Source organism: Symphodus melops (assembly GCF_947650265.1).
Source record: "Symphodus melops genome assembly, chromosome: 7".
In the NCBI taxonomy this organism is placed as follows: domain Eukaryota; kingdom Metazoa; phylum Chordata; class Actinopteri; order Labriformes; family Labridae; genus Symphodus; species Symphodus melops.
In genome coordinates this window covers 25,457,245-25,474,047 of record NC_136697.1, presented here as the reverse complement: position 1 = coordinate 25,474,047, position 16,803 = coordinate 25,457,245, and the positions used below count along the sequence as shown (strand labels likewise).

At 43.3% G+C, this 16,803-nt stretch overlaps 1 protein-coding gene across 1 annotated transcript in view; it reads right to left on the bottom strand.

The window, feature by feature from the left end:
- LOC306827296 (contactin-associated protein-like 4) overlaps positions 1-16,803 on the bottom strand; it is an 85,845-nt gene that overhangs the window by 56,249 nt on the left and 12,793 nt on the right. Inside the window, exon 2 of the mRNA XM_079349003.1 lies at positions 7,896-8,006. Within this exon, the coding sequence (XP_079205129.1) occupies positions 7,896-8,006 (111 nt within the window). The remainder of the gene's footprint in view (positions 1-7,895; positions 8,007-16,803) is intronic.

Genomic DNA, 16,803 nt, shown 5'->3' with positions numbered 1-16,803 from the left:
CTAAACTAGCACCAGACTGTTCTTGCTCTGTTTCGTTCTCATCACCTTGCGTATGTTAGTGAATCAGAATCATTCTAAATCAGCAAGCCACGCCCCCATCTCTCCATATAAGGACATTTGACCGGTGTATCAGGGATGGTGAGCCGTGAGCTGGAAGCACGTAGAAGTTACACGAGGTAACCTCAAAAAAACAAAAACAGAGCGGTGTGTCTCAGGACTTCGGGGTGTTACAGCCGGTCCCACTCTACGTCTCACTCTAGGTCTCACTCTAGGTCTCACTCTACGTCTCACTCTACGTCTCACTCTACGTCTCACTCTAGGTCTCACTCTACGTCTCACTCTACGTCTCACTCTACGTCTCACTCTTCACACATGTTTTGGCCGTCTGATGCGCTCTCCTCTGAAGGCCAGGCTTCCTCAGCTCTTTTTACTTTTATGGTCTAAATGAGCTGATAGAACCGTTATATAACACTGTGCTTTGCTGTGTGTGGGATCTTAACACTCACTGACGCTGTGTCCTCCTCTCTTGCTCCTTTCTTGTGTTGTACTTACTCTCTGCTGTATGTCTCCTTGGACATCAGTGTGTGCTTACAGAATCGTACATTATTGGTTTCCATTTTGCGTATCCTGAGAGTTATACAGCGTCAAAGTTGGAAATGCAAAAGCCCTCGTTCCAGTCAAACATTTCCGTGAACAATGTGCGCTGGCAGGTCGAGGAGAAAAAGCTCAGCAGTGAAAATGAATCAGTGTCGGTCTGGTGGCTGCTGGAGTTTGATCTTTGGAGAGCTAAAGGCCAGAGCTAATAAGCACTCGACTAACAGACGTGTCCAGTGACAGAAGAACAGAGCGGAGCAGACGCTCTGACCTTTACTCACGAGTGTTACACTGCAGAGAGAGAGAGAGAAAGAGGAAGAGATCAGACGGATCGGCTGTGTCCACCCTGACAGTAAAAACTGAAACTAATATAATTGAGGTGAACTGATGGAAGACGGCGTGAACACTTTCTGCCACAGCTGTCACTTTAAATCAAAGACGGCTCCCTGAACTCTCTCACGGCAGCGGCGTTGGAGGAGAGCAGCGTTTGAGGAGCGTAAGGAATAACGGAGGTCGGGAGGATGACGCCAGACAAAGACTGCAGTCATCACAGATCAGGAACAAAACTGACACAGTCTAAGTGGAAATGTCAAACTAGACCAAAAAGTGAACATAAAGGTTTGTTATCACGCTCTGCTGTGATTATTGGCATTTCATTGGAGAAGCGTAGAAATACTTGCTCTACATTTTCTGCTAAGTCAGTTATCAGGATTCAACCTGTGTCGGAAATATCTCTCATCTCATACTCCGGATATACAGAGATATTTAGAGACAGGACAGTGGAAAGGATCAAAAACCAGGGAGGGAGAGAGAGAGAGAGAGAGAGAGACAGAGACAGAGACAGAGACAGAGACAGAGACAGAGATAGAGATAGAGATAGAGATAGAGATAGAGATAGAGATAGAGATAGATGATAGATAGATAGATGATCGATAGATAGATAGATAGATAGATAGATAGATAGATAGATAGATAGATAGATAGATAGATAGATAGATAGATAGATAGATAGATAGATAGATAGATAGATAGATAGATAGATAGATAGATAGATAGATAGATAGATAGATAGATAGATAGATCGATAGATAGATAGATAGAGGGGGGGGGGGGGGGGGGGGGGGGGGTATGAAGCGACCTGGATCTCAGCCCACCTGGAGCCTCCACACATAAAGCCCCCTCACCAACCACCAGGCCACCTACGCCTCCTCTTACTCTGCATTTCTATAAGTGAGCCACTAAAACCTGAAAATACAAATGGAGCTGCAGGCTCAGGTGTTAAACATGAAGCCAACGTGGATGCCAGTTGATCGTTGTCAAAGACACAGCGGATGCTACGACAGAGAGAATCACTCCCATGATACCCCGCCAGCCTCAACGTCCTCTTTTGTTATTATTTTGATTTGGAGCCCCCTAGTGGCGGATTTGAATACGGTAAGCTTAAAGGCTCATTAGACTGACTCAGAGTTATGTTGAGTCAGCATTTCCAAAAATGCAACAGCCATCGTTGGGCTTTATAACACCAGAATAAAGTTAGACCAACTTGTACGAATCACGTGACTGTGAAAGCATCAACATAATACCAGGTTTCCATCCAAGAGTTAACATGTCTGCATGTTCAGTTAACAAAAAAAGAATCTAATCCGAGTCATTCGACTTTTTGTAACAAATGTTAAAATCATGATGACGAGGAAATTGTAATTAATTGTGCAGTCCTATAGTCTGAATGCTGACGTGTTTCCTGTGCAAGACACTGAACTCCAATCAGCACTGCTGGAAATAGACAATTCACAGCAGATATTTGATATTAACCCCTTGACGCCTAATTGTTGTGAATTCGCATCAAACCGCTTCCGCTCCAAATGCAGCCAAAATAGCGTCCGTATTCCTCCACGGGCGGTTGATGCACTTTCAACACATACCTGGGAACCTTTTGCAAGCGTTAGTTTGTCATATAGGACCAGTCAGAGATCGGTATGCGTCATACATAAATGTTGATCTATTTTATATGCTATGATCAAATTAACTTTCTTAACTTGATTTAGCATCTACTTGAAAGCAAAAACACAGGTAAAAAAAAAAGTGTAATACTTGGAAATTCAGGCGTCAAGGTGTAAATAAAAGTCTGATCAGGCAGTTCAAGTGGAAAAACACCTCAAATGTAAAAAACAAACAAACAAACTGTAAGTTCTGCTCCTTGGAAAACTTGTCCTAAATGACCTAAAACCAGCTTGACTCTGTTTGAGTTTGCGATTTCCCGAGGAGTTTGAATTTATGCAGAGAGAGTAAAGAGGTCATGTTGAAGTGTAGAAAATAGACTTAGAGGCCAGGAGGAGATATTCAAGAGCAGAGCAGATGTTTCTGTGCATGTAGTCTGGTCGATTAATTGGGGAGGGATGAACATGACCGTAAGGAGCAGATACATTGATTACTAAAAAATGACAAATAAAGTATGAATATTTCATGAATCAGCTACAGCACAGACATCGAGGCAGACAGGAGAAGAGCTTAAGAGTAAAACAGGAAGTAAGAAAGAGAGACGGGCATGTTACAGGCAGACTGTTATAAACCCCAGAACCAGAACGAGTGCTGGTCATTTGCATGAGAATATGAACTCTGCAGGGTAATTTCAGCAGCCTGATAACATGTCAGTCCGACATGAAGTTAATGGCCTCACTGCTGCTCTGACAGCGGCGGCAGGCTGCAGGAAACTCTGCAGGTGCTGCAGGAGAGATTTCCTTTTTTTTTTTTTTTAAACGAGACTGGAAAAAAAAAGGGTCAAATGGGAAAATCTAAATTCTTATTTGTAGGATGGTTTAAACTTATTTTTCTGTAATTCAAAACAATATATATAATTTCTGTTAGGCACATTGGTTTTGCACATTTCAAGAGTGAGTTTTTAAATTCACTAGTTAAAGGGAATGTTTCCACATCTTCAACCAACCTCTGTGCAGCAACGTTTTAAATACACCTGCAGCTCTGTGTCACCTGCGTGCAGCTTCAAACTCAGTTGTGTTGCCGTCATCAACAATGATCTTTTACCTGTTCAGTGACAGATGGTTGCCAGGGGCAACCGAGGACTATCTGGGATTTCTCTGCCTTCCCTTGATTTTCACACTAACTCTGGGACTCTGGGATAACATCCCAAAACGGGTGAACAAAGTTATCTTCTACATAATGTGGACAAGGAACGATTGAAAACAGGCATTTAGGCTATGGCTGAGAAAACAGTGGAGCTAGGCCAAGCCAATGCATCCTGGTACATGTAGGCAGCAGGCACGCTAAGCTAGCAGGAGAACTCCGCTTCTCCTGCTCGGAGCATATACTGAGGAATTTCTGGCTTCAACTCACAGGTTTAAACAATAACACTGATTGGAAAGCTGCTTCAAACATGGAAAATAATTACCTTTAAAAATCCCAGCTTTGACTGCTAAGTGGGAAACTGCGTGACGTAACTTTGCACGTTTGTAAAAACTAACTCCAGAGGAAAACAAAAACACAAACCTTGATTTCTACAAAGCAGTAGGTGCTGATTAAATGATTAAATGTGCTCACCCTTGCTCGCTGTCACCACGACTACTTGTCAATTAAAACAATAAGTCATGTAACCAGCACAGTGAACGCATGGTATTTCATTACTCGAGGCGGTTTGACAGTATAATAGTCTACACAATTTAGAAAGTAGCATGTAGGTCAGGTTAAACTGGTATCTAACTACTCTGACCCCAGCAATGCATAACCAGCAAAGGAAGATTGACGTTAACCTGCAAGGGGGAATGAGGGCTGGTGGTGCTAACATTAGCCGAACTGGGAAAAACCAATTTAACACAGTTTCCCTGGAGACGCTGTGCTTCTTTGTGCAGCCATTGTTAATAAATTGTGCTGAGTTTGAAAGTTTTCTTAACTGTAACTACTCGACTATGTCTGATTTTAAATTTGTCTTTAATTGACTTTGAAATACACTGAAACACTGTGTAGCTGAAGGGAGCTGCAGACTCAGGTATTTATCAAAGTAAGACTGTCTCCACTGTAGATTACATTACATATGTATTCAGAGGCCAATATGAATAATAATGAAAATCTGAAAATCAAAGTGCTGATCATAAATACAGAATAGGCCTAATGACTGTTGAATGATCAGAAACAAGGCCTTTATCGTATCATTTATGGTTCAAAGTGTGAATCGAGAGGATTTGTTTTGAAGGGCGTCACTAAAAAAGCAACAAAGGAAAAATTCAACTGATAAGAAATTGGCACATCGAGTCCAAAGTGTTGCTATGTGACGTTAAGAATGGAGCTTTCAAACGCCACGGAGGACAGCCAAACATGTCGATCTGTAATATTCAGATTGGCTGGCCATTGTTGCACAGTCAGAGCCAATTTAGAGGTTGAAATTAAAAGCTTCCCACCGCCTTCAGATCTCAGTCTTAGGGGAAATGATTACAGTGGCACAATATTTCTTTTAAAGTCTGCTTCAACATAATTGCAATGGTGTCAGTGATAACTGTCAGTCGGCCGTGAAGAAAGGAAATGTCTAAACATGAAGTATGCTATTAACATTTGGCAAGGAGACGGAGCGAGCTAAATTAGTTTGCAGGGAGAAAAATGAACATTGTGACTGGAGACAGATTGAAACCAATGATTAGAACAAAACAGAGCAGAAGATGGACAGGGATGGCTCAGATGAAGGGGGGCAGGGCGGGGGGGGGGGCGATGGTAATAGAAAGAAAAATGAGATTCTCTGAAATGAAGACGGTGGCAGGAGGAATAAAGATTTTTTAAATGTAAGAAAAGGGAAAATAAAAATCAAAGGAGCAGACGAAGGCGTCTGAAAGAGTTGAGTGATTTATCCCCCAGGTTTGTGATAAAAGGCCATTCTTCTCCAATCGATACACTATCAGGGCTTTTTATCCACTTGTGGTGTCGGACTGAGAGATCAGGCCTCCACTGGGATCAGCTACATCGGGTCACAGTCTGAGGAACAATGTCAGGTCCACTGCTGCTGAGTCAATGGGAACAAGAGGATGGTGTTTCCCTTTAGCAGAAATTGGATCTGCATTCTCAGCACAAAAAAAAAAAGATCCCCTCTTTCTCGACGGGCCAATGACTCTTTAGGGGAGCGGATACGATTCCTGTCAATCGTAGAGTCGGTTGGTTGGTTAGTTGGTCCAACACTTTGGTTAAGATTCACATTTAGGTTTGATACATGAGCAATGCTAAATGTTTTCTGTAATGGACGGCGTTGTCATTACAAATTGGTACATCCTTATCCATACATAACAAAGCGTGCAGAGCTTCAGATTCCAGCTGTGAGCCTGACTGATTTAAACCCTTGCAGAGATGCTGTGTAGGTGGTTTCCTAGATTCTGATAATCTCTGTTCACTTAGTGGTTAAACGGATTGAGAATGAGGCAACTCCACAGAGAAGCAGGATATGGAAATGAGAGGGAGACGCTCATTTATTCAGTTGCTCTCTGGGATCCAGCTGTGTGAGTGTTGCTGAGCATGAAATGCAACAAACACTGATCTCCTAATCTTGCCTGCTACATGCTACAGCAGATAAGGCTAATTGCATGGATACAAACCACTGTTGTTGGATTATGGATGTTCAGCAATTTTTTTCCCCTGCCGAAGCCAAAATAAAGATGTTTAATCACAAATATATGCAATCTCTTCGTGTTTAAATCAAACATAGGAACGATTAAGTTATTCAATTCAATTTTTAATTTCAACTTTATTTCTAAGGGACCGTGTGCAATTAAAAGATAAATGTAACCATTTGATGCATAGCACCAGAGTTAGCCTGAGGCGGATCCGTCAGAATTCAACACTTAATTCTGATATTACAGGAAGAGTATCTTCTTACCGTGTGCACGACCAACACTCGTAAATACAAACTGAGGAGAACACAAGCAAGAGAGGCCGAGCTGATCGGACACCAAACTGAAAATGTGTTAAATATTGTTTGGATAATCTTTAAAGCCATCACGTTCATCGTCTGATAAATACCTCGGGAAAATGAGAATTTGTTGTTTCTCCGTACTTCCTGTGAAGCCAACGGTCGGTGTTAAATAACGTGCTTTTCACTGCAGCGTCAAAGCCGTCATTTCTCGGTCTGTAAGATCCCGGAGTAGCTCCCGTTCATCTGTTGAGTCTCAATCCAACAGCAGATCATAAAATATGAGGTGGCTTGTCCGGCTCCCTGCAGCTGTATGAACACGAAATGGAAACCAGTTTGTCTGCTGTGTTCCAATTAACAGGATTAACGTTAATCCTGGTTCCTGGTTCAAGTGTTAGCAATGACGAATACAAGCTCCTCCAGTCTGTATCAGTGACCTGATGCATCACTTCTTTCTTCTTATGACGGCTTTAAGTGATATGGGTGTGCTACACAAAGTCATAGTTTTATGTAGAGATCCTCATCAATCCACTGTTACCAGAACAAAGACAGCCGACTGTCAGCATTTAAAACAGAAGGGCTGCTAGCTTCACCCAAAGCGACCGAGGACTGAGCCGTCTTCTGTGTTCTGAACTTTGATGTGACGATAAATCAGCCAAGCTCGCTCCCTGCAGAACGCGCCGCAGTAAACCGTGATCTTGACTTTGTCAAAGCCTCACATCGGCATCCACCACAGGACTCCCTGCAGGGTCCAACAAAACAGCACTCACATGGCTCTTTGTGGAGTAAGCCTTCAGAACTGACATCATTTAGAGGGAACAAAGAGGGCTGTTTGCCTCCTCTCACGTCCTTCTTCCCTCCTGAGTCTTCCTCTTTAACGAGTCACAGGTGACTTACCTGTGAGTGTTTGTGAATGCAGATAAAACTTCTGCTTGTTGTTGTTTTGGTGTCCTGAGCTGAATGTCTTCTCCTCTCAGCCCAGCGGAGACAGAGCGGTTTGTCAGGAACCAAATGAGAGATTTGGCTCGGCTACTTCCTCTCTAATGTCTTTATTAAACTCAGATAACAAACAGATTTCACCGGACTAAAGGAGAACAAATCCCCCGAACACTAACAACCAGGGCTGGAATACTTCTGGAAAAAAAACTGATACTGAGGTGCTTTTTCTTTTAGGGATATATATGGTGATTTTTATACATGATACTTCATGCCTACATGTCTTTATGTGCATCTCAATTCAAATGTCAAACGATCCAACTTTTTTACGACTTTGGTATTTAAATCACTATCTAATTTCAAATTTAACACAAGATGCAGCCCTCACAGTGACTCTTACACCCCTCCCTCCCCTCACAAAAATAGTGTTTTACAGTCACGTGATTTTACTGAAATCTTTCCTCACCTTCTCTTCTGTTGAGTTTGGCGAAGCCCGGAGCGTGACTGCTGGACAGCTGAGAGGAGCTTCGGAAGGACGACGGCGGCAGACTGGACACCAACGCTCCGTCACACACCTCTGTTAACCAAGAAAAGAAAGAAAGAGAAAAAAGCACATTTAGTTGTATGTTTCTTGAACTTCTTCACAGCGTTTGTTATGTGGGGTTTTTGGCAGGTTTGTTTGGCAGACGCTGGTTCTGGATAAAATAAAACACAGACATTGAATCTTCCCAAAGAGAGATGCCGTTTGAGTACAACAAAAATACTTTGAAGCAAAGAAAGCGCTGACACAGAAAGTGCGAAGAGGTTGTGCTGACATGTCGTGACAAAAGGAGAGAAAATATTTGTGCGGGAAAATCTGAGAGATAGCACAACACTTGAAACACTTGTACTAAAACGTCACTTAGAGCCTCTTAAAAGCAGAATTTGAGGTAAGTGCGTGAGAGCGTTTCTCGCCTGGATAGAAAGCATTTAGCAGCTGAAGAGGAGTGCTGTTTTATTTTGGAGCTGCAGGGTTAATGTCAGTGAAGTGGAAACAGGCCTTTGACTTTGTGCTCCTGTCTCTCTCTCTGAATATATAAAAAAATCCCAGCAGCAGGTTGATACAGGGATGTCTCCTCTTGTAGCATGAATGTGAATAATTTCATGGTTTGAAATGATGAAACAAGTGGATCCAACACAGCTGAGAGGTTCAGAGAGCTGCGGCCTTTTAGCCTGAGTGGAAGAACGGTTGAGTTGTTTTAAAAGCTGCACATGGAGAGATCAGACATGCTGCGAGATGAGAAAAAAAAAAAAAAGCCTAGAAAATAATCAGCTTCACAAAAAGACAACGACAAACAAACAATCGCTAACATTTTTTTTTAACCCTTTTTTTTTTTTTGACATTCTGACAAAAACCTGTCAAGTCTGCGAACACGAGCAGCCTGAAAACGGAGACGCAGGTTTAATGTCCCCAGGTGGAAACACGTCTTTCAGCTTATTAGATAAATGAAGAGAGTTATAACGTCCTCTTGGATAAGTGATCGGCGTAATCATGTCCTGTTGTGGAGATGAATGGCGTCCTGATCGGCTCATTACAGGCTGAATGATGAGCTGTGTAAGAAACCTTCACATCAGTCACACTTTAATGGGTCATGGATGATACGACGCGTCATATGTTACACCTAATTGTTAAATAATCTATGTTAATGAAGCTGGTTTTAAGATGCTCCTCCGTCAGTCTCTAGGGGGTGATTTATTTAACGACTTGTGTTCAGCAGCAATTTGGTTTGTTGAAACGAGAGCCTGACCGATAGATCGGCCAACCGATAATATCAGCCGATATTTGCTCATCCAGTGATCGTCAACCTTGATTGCAGATATTCAGATTTTTCTAGATTTATTTACCAGTCAAAGAGCTTTAAATTTGAGTTTTTCTTTCTTACGCTCACAGTTCTTATTAACCAGCAGAGGGCGCTGTATGGATAACGACGAGCATCATCCCTCCCTATATCGACATCTGTATCTGCCACATCAGAATTCCCACATCAGCCAGGAATTCCTTCTTGAAACATCATAACGTGGAGAAATGACGTGCTGAAAAATAAGAAACAACACTTGGATGAAAAGATGAATTCTTTTACGAGAATTGTGTTTCCACTCTCACACGAATAAACGTCATCTAAATAAACATTCATAACTTCCTAAACTGTCAGCCAAAGTCAAACTAACACTGCCTCCATCTAAAGCCTCTCCGTTAATGGATGTTGTTCTCCAGCGCTGACACAAGAGCCAATTACTATGATTCACGCCGCCACGGTCGATCCGACCCGCAACTGACGAGGCTTTAGCTTCGATTACTCTGTCAACACCACCGCCTTCATCTGCCTCTGCACATCCAACACAGGCTGAACATGAGTCTGCTCTTTAATGAGGAATATTACTCTCATTCTAACTAAACGTTTGAACAAGTATGTTTTACAAGCAAATAAGAGTTTTAACCAACAGAATTAAATCATTTATCCTTATTAAAGGTCAAATACACCAACAATGTTTTTCTAATGTGTGTCTCTAGTCTATCCTCAGACCCCTCGATTATAAGAAAAGTCAATTTTCTCCTTCTTTTCCACTTTTCAGATAATGTCTGTTCAAACAGGATATTTTGGAAATTATCCCATTGTGACATCACAAAGGGCAGTAACTCCTCCCCCAGGTGGGTGACACGCCCACAGCTCGACACTCTCCCTTCAACAGAGCGTCATTTATTTTGAATTCATAAATGCGGTCTGTCCACTCCAACGATCCTCCTTCGGCCTCCAGCTCTGTGCTCCTCTGATCTCCTCCTGATGGTCCGTCCCCCCGCAGGCCTTGGCCTGACAGACACTTGTTACTGTGGGAGGTGGAGGAGCCCTCAGCGTGAAAAGCAGGTGAATTACAGCAGTCTGAGGAGACGAAATGAGAAGGACGCCTCTCCATCGCCGGGAGCTGTAATCCCTGAGGAGATAATGTGTGGTGAGAGCAGCGACTCGCTGAGGAAACACTCAGCAGACAGAGAGAGCGGAGGAGTTTTAAAAAAACACTGGGTTGCTTCTCCTCGCCGCAGCTTTGGCATTTAAGAGGCGACGTCCCTGAAAGTGTGACCAGTGGAGCACAAACACAGACAGCTCAGGGGGAAATGGAGCTAAATGTTGAATACCTGCTGGACTCGGCAGCCACTGAACCTCGACACTGACCCCGGCTGTGTCGAAACAGAGAGCTTTTCCCTGAATATTAAACTGCTGCTCCTTCCTCCTCGGCACCAAAAGCACAAAAACAAAAACACCTCCCATTCTTCTTCTGTCAGTTCGAAAAACAAACCCGGAAAAACACACTTCTGTCGTTTTGACGTAAGGAAACCAAGTCAACAGAATCAACCCCAGCTTCCCAAAACAACTGAATAAACTTTTACTCCGAGATGCGAGCACTTCAAATCAGTCAGGCAGAAATATGTGTGGAAAAATTTTTATTCTTGGGAAGAGAAAACAGGATTTTTTAAAAAGTCTGTAACAAAATTTATGGAGTGACTGTGCGACTATTTCTCGACTGAGTTTCCAACTAACAGAATTAAGCGATCTAATAATGGCTCACAAAACAAAGTTTCCACCTGAGGTAAAACCAATAAAAGAAGGGAAGCTTCACGAAACTCTCGGAGCCTGTTACGGTAACATTTGAGCGATGGGAAATATCTTTCTATTTCAATCCAATATCCTCCTGGACAGCCATCACTCTGAGTCATGCACTCAATCACTGTCAGGAATGATAGATGACGAGCCACACAAAAGCTGGAAACGAGTATTTGCACATTTCAGGAAGCTCGGGTCTTCAAAAGCTGACCTGCAGACTTTTAACCAGAGGCTCCGAGGGCTCATTTACCTACATAGTCCACTTCTTTACGAGTCCTGTGAATAGCAAAGAGCTCGCGGAGACCCTGAATACCGATGAGCTCCATCCATCACCTCAACAAACAAACAGCAGTGAACACAAGGTCCTGCTCCTCGGAGCTCTAAAAGCCCCGCAAACCCCAGAGTTCAGAGTCTCTCAGTACCAGCAGAGCGGAGACTTATTTATCCATTCAGAGCATGTCGCGGTGAGCGGGGATAATGAGGCTGCAGACATGGTTGTTTTTGCTCCAGAGCGCTAACAATCATCCTCCAGCACAAAAACGTCAATGTTCATTTGACTAATCTGCACAACTTCTACCTCGAGTTTGAACCAAATGTTTCTCAATGGATCCACAAACTAAGAAAAAGAAAACAACAACAGCCTCCCATTATAGTTTTTCTTTAACTTACTAACACAGATTTTGATTCCTGTCATTGATCTCTGAAAAATACCAAAAGTTTCATTTTGACTCAGCAACATTTTTTAAAACCATAACTAGGTGGATAACATTGTTATGGTAGTGTATTGGGTCATTCGTCATTACAAAGCACTTATTGACCTTGTCTACTTTGTGGGTTTTTTCCGGGCAGAAAGCTGCAGCTGTACAGTCAGGAGTGTTAAAGTGCTGTCAACAACAGCCGCTGTATGATTTACCTCCCATTTATACACGGAGCAAAGTGGATGTGAGTACAAGACACGATCTGTAGACCGGGGGGGGGAAATATCACACATTTGGAAAATATTACCGTCGACATCAACTGCGTCTTTGTGATAGGTTGAAAGATTTTCGGCTTGAGTGCTGTGAGACGAAGCCAGAGTGCTCATAAAAAAAAGACGCTGGGCGCTCGGCTTTGGGCTGCAAACACTTTCTCTTCAGAGAAAACTAAGGAAGCAAGAGACCGGTGCTCTGGGAAAGAAATGCTCAGTTTACACAGGGCCTTAGACCTTTACTTTGAAAAATCATATTCTAAAGATAATGGTCATTAGTGATTCATTACAAAGAGCTTTTTACCTGAATAACTGTTGTATACGCTACATAATCTGTGTTTTGTTTACTTTCGTTTTCTGTCAGGACTTCGAGGAGTTAATCTTCTTCTCAGGAGGCAGCTTTACCTGAAAAATGGTCAGAATGAGCAGCTCAGCATCTTTTATTTATATAGAACAACAACAACAACAAGGATATTTGTTCTTCATTTTCTCTTCTTCAGCGAGCTGTCAGACGCACTCCTGCAAGATGTTCATTCCTTCTGGCCTCCAACCTTTAGCCAGCTGGAAAGTAGCACATAAAAGGCTCATTATACAGCCCGCTCTGTCTGTGCAAGATCGCAGCCCACACGTCCACACAAACAGCCCCCCCAGATGCACGCGCTGCTCTGCGTTACTCTGATCCGCCGCTGCCTCTGAAAGGATGAAACAATCCCGGGTCTTACGCAGGCTCTCGTCACTCTGAGCGGCGGTGTGGGTGTCTGTGTGGGAGACAAGACATCAACCAAATGAAGAGATCAGAACAGCGGCGAGCCACCTCGCAGCAAGCATTTAAATAGTCTTTATCTTTAAACTGCCAGATTTAAGTCCCATCAACACAGGCAGAGGTAAAAGAAGCCGCTGAGAAAACACACAATTCTTCCGTTTTTATTAGTTCAAACGCTGCTGCAGCCCAAAAACACTCACTGAGAATTATAACGCCCGAATTATGCAGATTTCGAAGGGAATGCTGCAGGCTGCATTATTCCTGCTAACGGCTCCAGGAGGAGACGTGTACAATAAAATATCTACTAATGCAGCAGCAGCACTAAGTAAATAATTTGAATACATTTGCTTGTAAATATCTCTTAATGGGGAGCAGCAGACCAACAAGTCTCTGTGGAGAAAACCTGTTTAGCGCAAAATTTAATTTTGTTCTGTCATTCAAAAAAAAAACAAAAAAACACACGGCACGAGGATATTCACAGCATCCGAGCACCTGCACAAATCCAATTTATTTCCAAAATGAAACTCTGAATTGGACTCTGGGGATTCATAAAATTGAAAAGTCTGCATTGCACCAGTAGAAAAAGCTCACACCACCAACTATTTCTATGCAAATGAGAGCAGGGGAGGCTTACTGTACCTTTTATCTTTTTAGAGGGACAAGCACCGTGCTCAAATGTTTTAATAAGAGCGACGATAAAGGAGGCAAGAGCATCAGTGCAATGTCTACACGAGAGCGGTCACAGCATTGTCTGATATTAGGGTTATTGTTTCACTGCTTGTTAGCTTCTTTTCAGCATCTCAACAGGTTTAGACTTAAGGCCGCTTCACACGGCAGGATTTTAAAATTGTCGGCCGATATCCCAAACTTTAGAGACCAAACACACATGGCGATAAATAATCAGAGGTTTTACAGTTTTGCTCGTACAGTGTGTGGTGTGCAGCCACACGGCAACATCAACACACCACACACGAACTGATTTCACTCGTGATCGTCCCCCGATCAGACGGGAAAGCTAGCAAAACCTCTCGAGATCAAACGTGATTCCAGAGTCAACAAACGGGCGAAGAGGATGTAAAAGGGATCGTTTGTGCTGTTTTTATCTGAAAAACAAAACACGTTTTAAAAAGAGGCGTCAGTCAAAGGAGGAGGAGACAACGGGAGCATGAGCTGTACCTGCTACATGATATGGAGGTGAGTAGTTGTTGTTTTGCTCCCCGGTGTTTCCTCGTCACTACATTGCCTCGCTTTCTGATTGGCTACGCGTCACAGTCAACAGGCTCGTGCTCGTTTTCTCCTCGGGGGGGGAAACACCACACATGATGAGAGATCGGGCCAAAACAATCCAACATGTTGAATATCCCCGATTTGAGATCGGAGCGGTCCCGACATTCTTCCGACCAGACGAGAGCGGTCTGAACACACCACACACGGCAGGATGATCTTATAAGATTATCTGATGATGATCAGGCGTCCTTAAGATTATCGGAGGGGGAGAATCGGGGCCAAAATCGGCGTAATTATCCTGCCGTGTGAACCAGGCTTTAGACAATAAGTTCTACAGAAGATGCTTTCACAATCAAAACATTATGGCTTGCTTTGCATTTTGGTTTTCAGGTTAAATAACGTCCAAAGGTGAATGTGAACCCTGGGACATTTTGAATACATGTCCACACCTGCTGCCATCATAGTGTCCATCAGCTTACTGGTGTTGAAAGATTTATAAATATATACTGTATGAGTCCTTTTATAACAAAAATATCACCTGAAGAAGAAGACCTTGAAGGTGACTTCCTACACGCTCCTCATATAAGAAGATTTGAGCATCCTTCTGGTTTCTGTTTGTGGTCCCAGTATCACTGGTGTTGCAGCTCGCTCTGACATAATGCCTCTGAACTCTGTCTCCGGTATCACTTGTGAGCCAGATCGTAAAGAACAGCCGGAAAAGAAAAAGGAAAGTCTCTCAAGCTCACAGCTTGCTCTGAAAGACGACGGGTTCGTCACCTCTTCGAGGGGGCTTATTATTATCTGATGAGATGATAAACATCCACTGTCTGCACGTGTGTGTCGTTTATTTGACATGTTGTGGTTCTATGATAAAACTCGAATGATCCTGAAACCATCCAGTCTGCATCAGACTGTGCTGACACGTCGACCGAAGCCTTTCTAACCACCTCGAACAACTATATGCTATATCCACTTTCTCAAAGAGCAGACGCTCTGCAGATTGACGTCGCTTTACGTTGTCATTGTGTGCACCATGTGCGGCCCAGCAGGTCTCCACTTTAAACTTAAACCAGCACAAGGCCGCTGCTGTTCCTTCCATCGTTTATTCAAAGGCTTTGCAGATGCATCACTCATCTGTGAAACACAGTTTGAGTCCACGAGGGAGCCCGTGCGGCTGGAAGGAGAGATCTGTCTGGGTAATGCTGTTGAGGTGAGGGGGGGAAACATTTTTCCTGAGGATAGCTGCAGAGAGAAAGAACTTTTACACCCTCACTATAACAGCTGGTCTTTGGAGACGAGAGAACTGCACTGACACGGCAATAACACACATTTTACATCGGCTCCAAGGAGAGAAATGGGATGTCACGAGTAAAAGCGTCTATGGAGTGTGTGTGTGTGTGTGTGTGTGTGTGTGTGTGAGAGAGAGAGAGAGTGTGTTGGGAGCTTTACACCTTCACTAAAACACTGCAGCAGCAGCAGCTGCCGTCACAGCGTGTACTTTGGTTTACTTCTCAGCCATCCTCCCTCAGGACGCATTAGAAGATAAGTGCTTCCTTAAAAAAAAAAAAAAAAAACTTTTCTCTGCAGATAATTTGATGTTCTCCATCTCCTCCTCTGCCTCTCTAACACTCGTACAGAGCTCCGCTTTCCCGAGGCTGCAAACACAAAGGCTTCGTAGATCTCTCTAACTAAGAGAAGAGTTTCTGTCCTTCACAGAAGTCACAGAGTCGAGCGTTGATGCAGAACTTGAAGGCTGAACTGCCTTACCTTTTTCAGGACAGAGTAACAGACTGACTCCAATTAATGGCAGCAGTCAGAAACAGTAGTTTGGTCTTTTGGCTGTAAGAGCAGTTTGGTTTCAACCGTCTGTACAGCACGGCCTCAGAGAGCAGGGTGGACGTAGAAACTGAAGTGTCAAATATTGTAAATTCATTTTACAGTACGAACATCTTGAAGAGAAGAGGCGTCAAGCAGTCACAGATCCAACAGAGACGCATGAAAAGCGAATGGAAGCAGAATATATAAAACAACTGATGCAGAAATGAAAGCGGTGCAGACGTACAACTACACTAACAAAATGCCTGAATTAAAAAGTTTTCAGCCGCTTCGTTAAAGTGTCGCAGGAGAGACGATGGGAGAGCGACAGCCCGGAGAGCACGCTCACCACGTGCTTTTATTACGAGATGTTCGGCCATGTTGGGCTCTCAAAGTTTGCACAGGGATTTCAAAGTGTGTGTGTGTGTGTGTGTGTGTGTGTGTGTGTGAAACTTAAAGGAGAGAGAGCCAAAGCAGAGAGGATCCAATTGGCTGCATTTTTGGAGACAATTTACGGAGGTCTGGTTCAAACAGCGGTGCAGTAATCCAGACGAGAGGAAATAAAAGCATGAATGATCACCGCCATTTCTACCTGGGTCACAAACAGATGGTAGTTTTGCGATGTTCCTATAGTGCTGTTATGGGGAGCTAAGGCTCACAGGCGGCTTTGCTCCACACCAGTATTACACACATTTGTTGTCTGCCCGTCTTTAATTTGATCTTCAGGTCAATATAGTCTCAAAGTTGATAACGCACTTTACAGAAATTCCCTTTTTTTTTTTTTTTTGCTGTGCAGTTGACTGAGTTAGAATCTATAACTGTGTTGTGTTATGACCTGAGAAGCTTCTCTCTGCTCCCCGAGGACCAACACCTCCTCCATGACCTGCCTCACATCTCTACACTGAGTGTTCCCACGTACGCATAGGGGACTATTAGTCCTCAGTTCAGACCGCTCCACTATTTG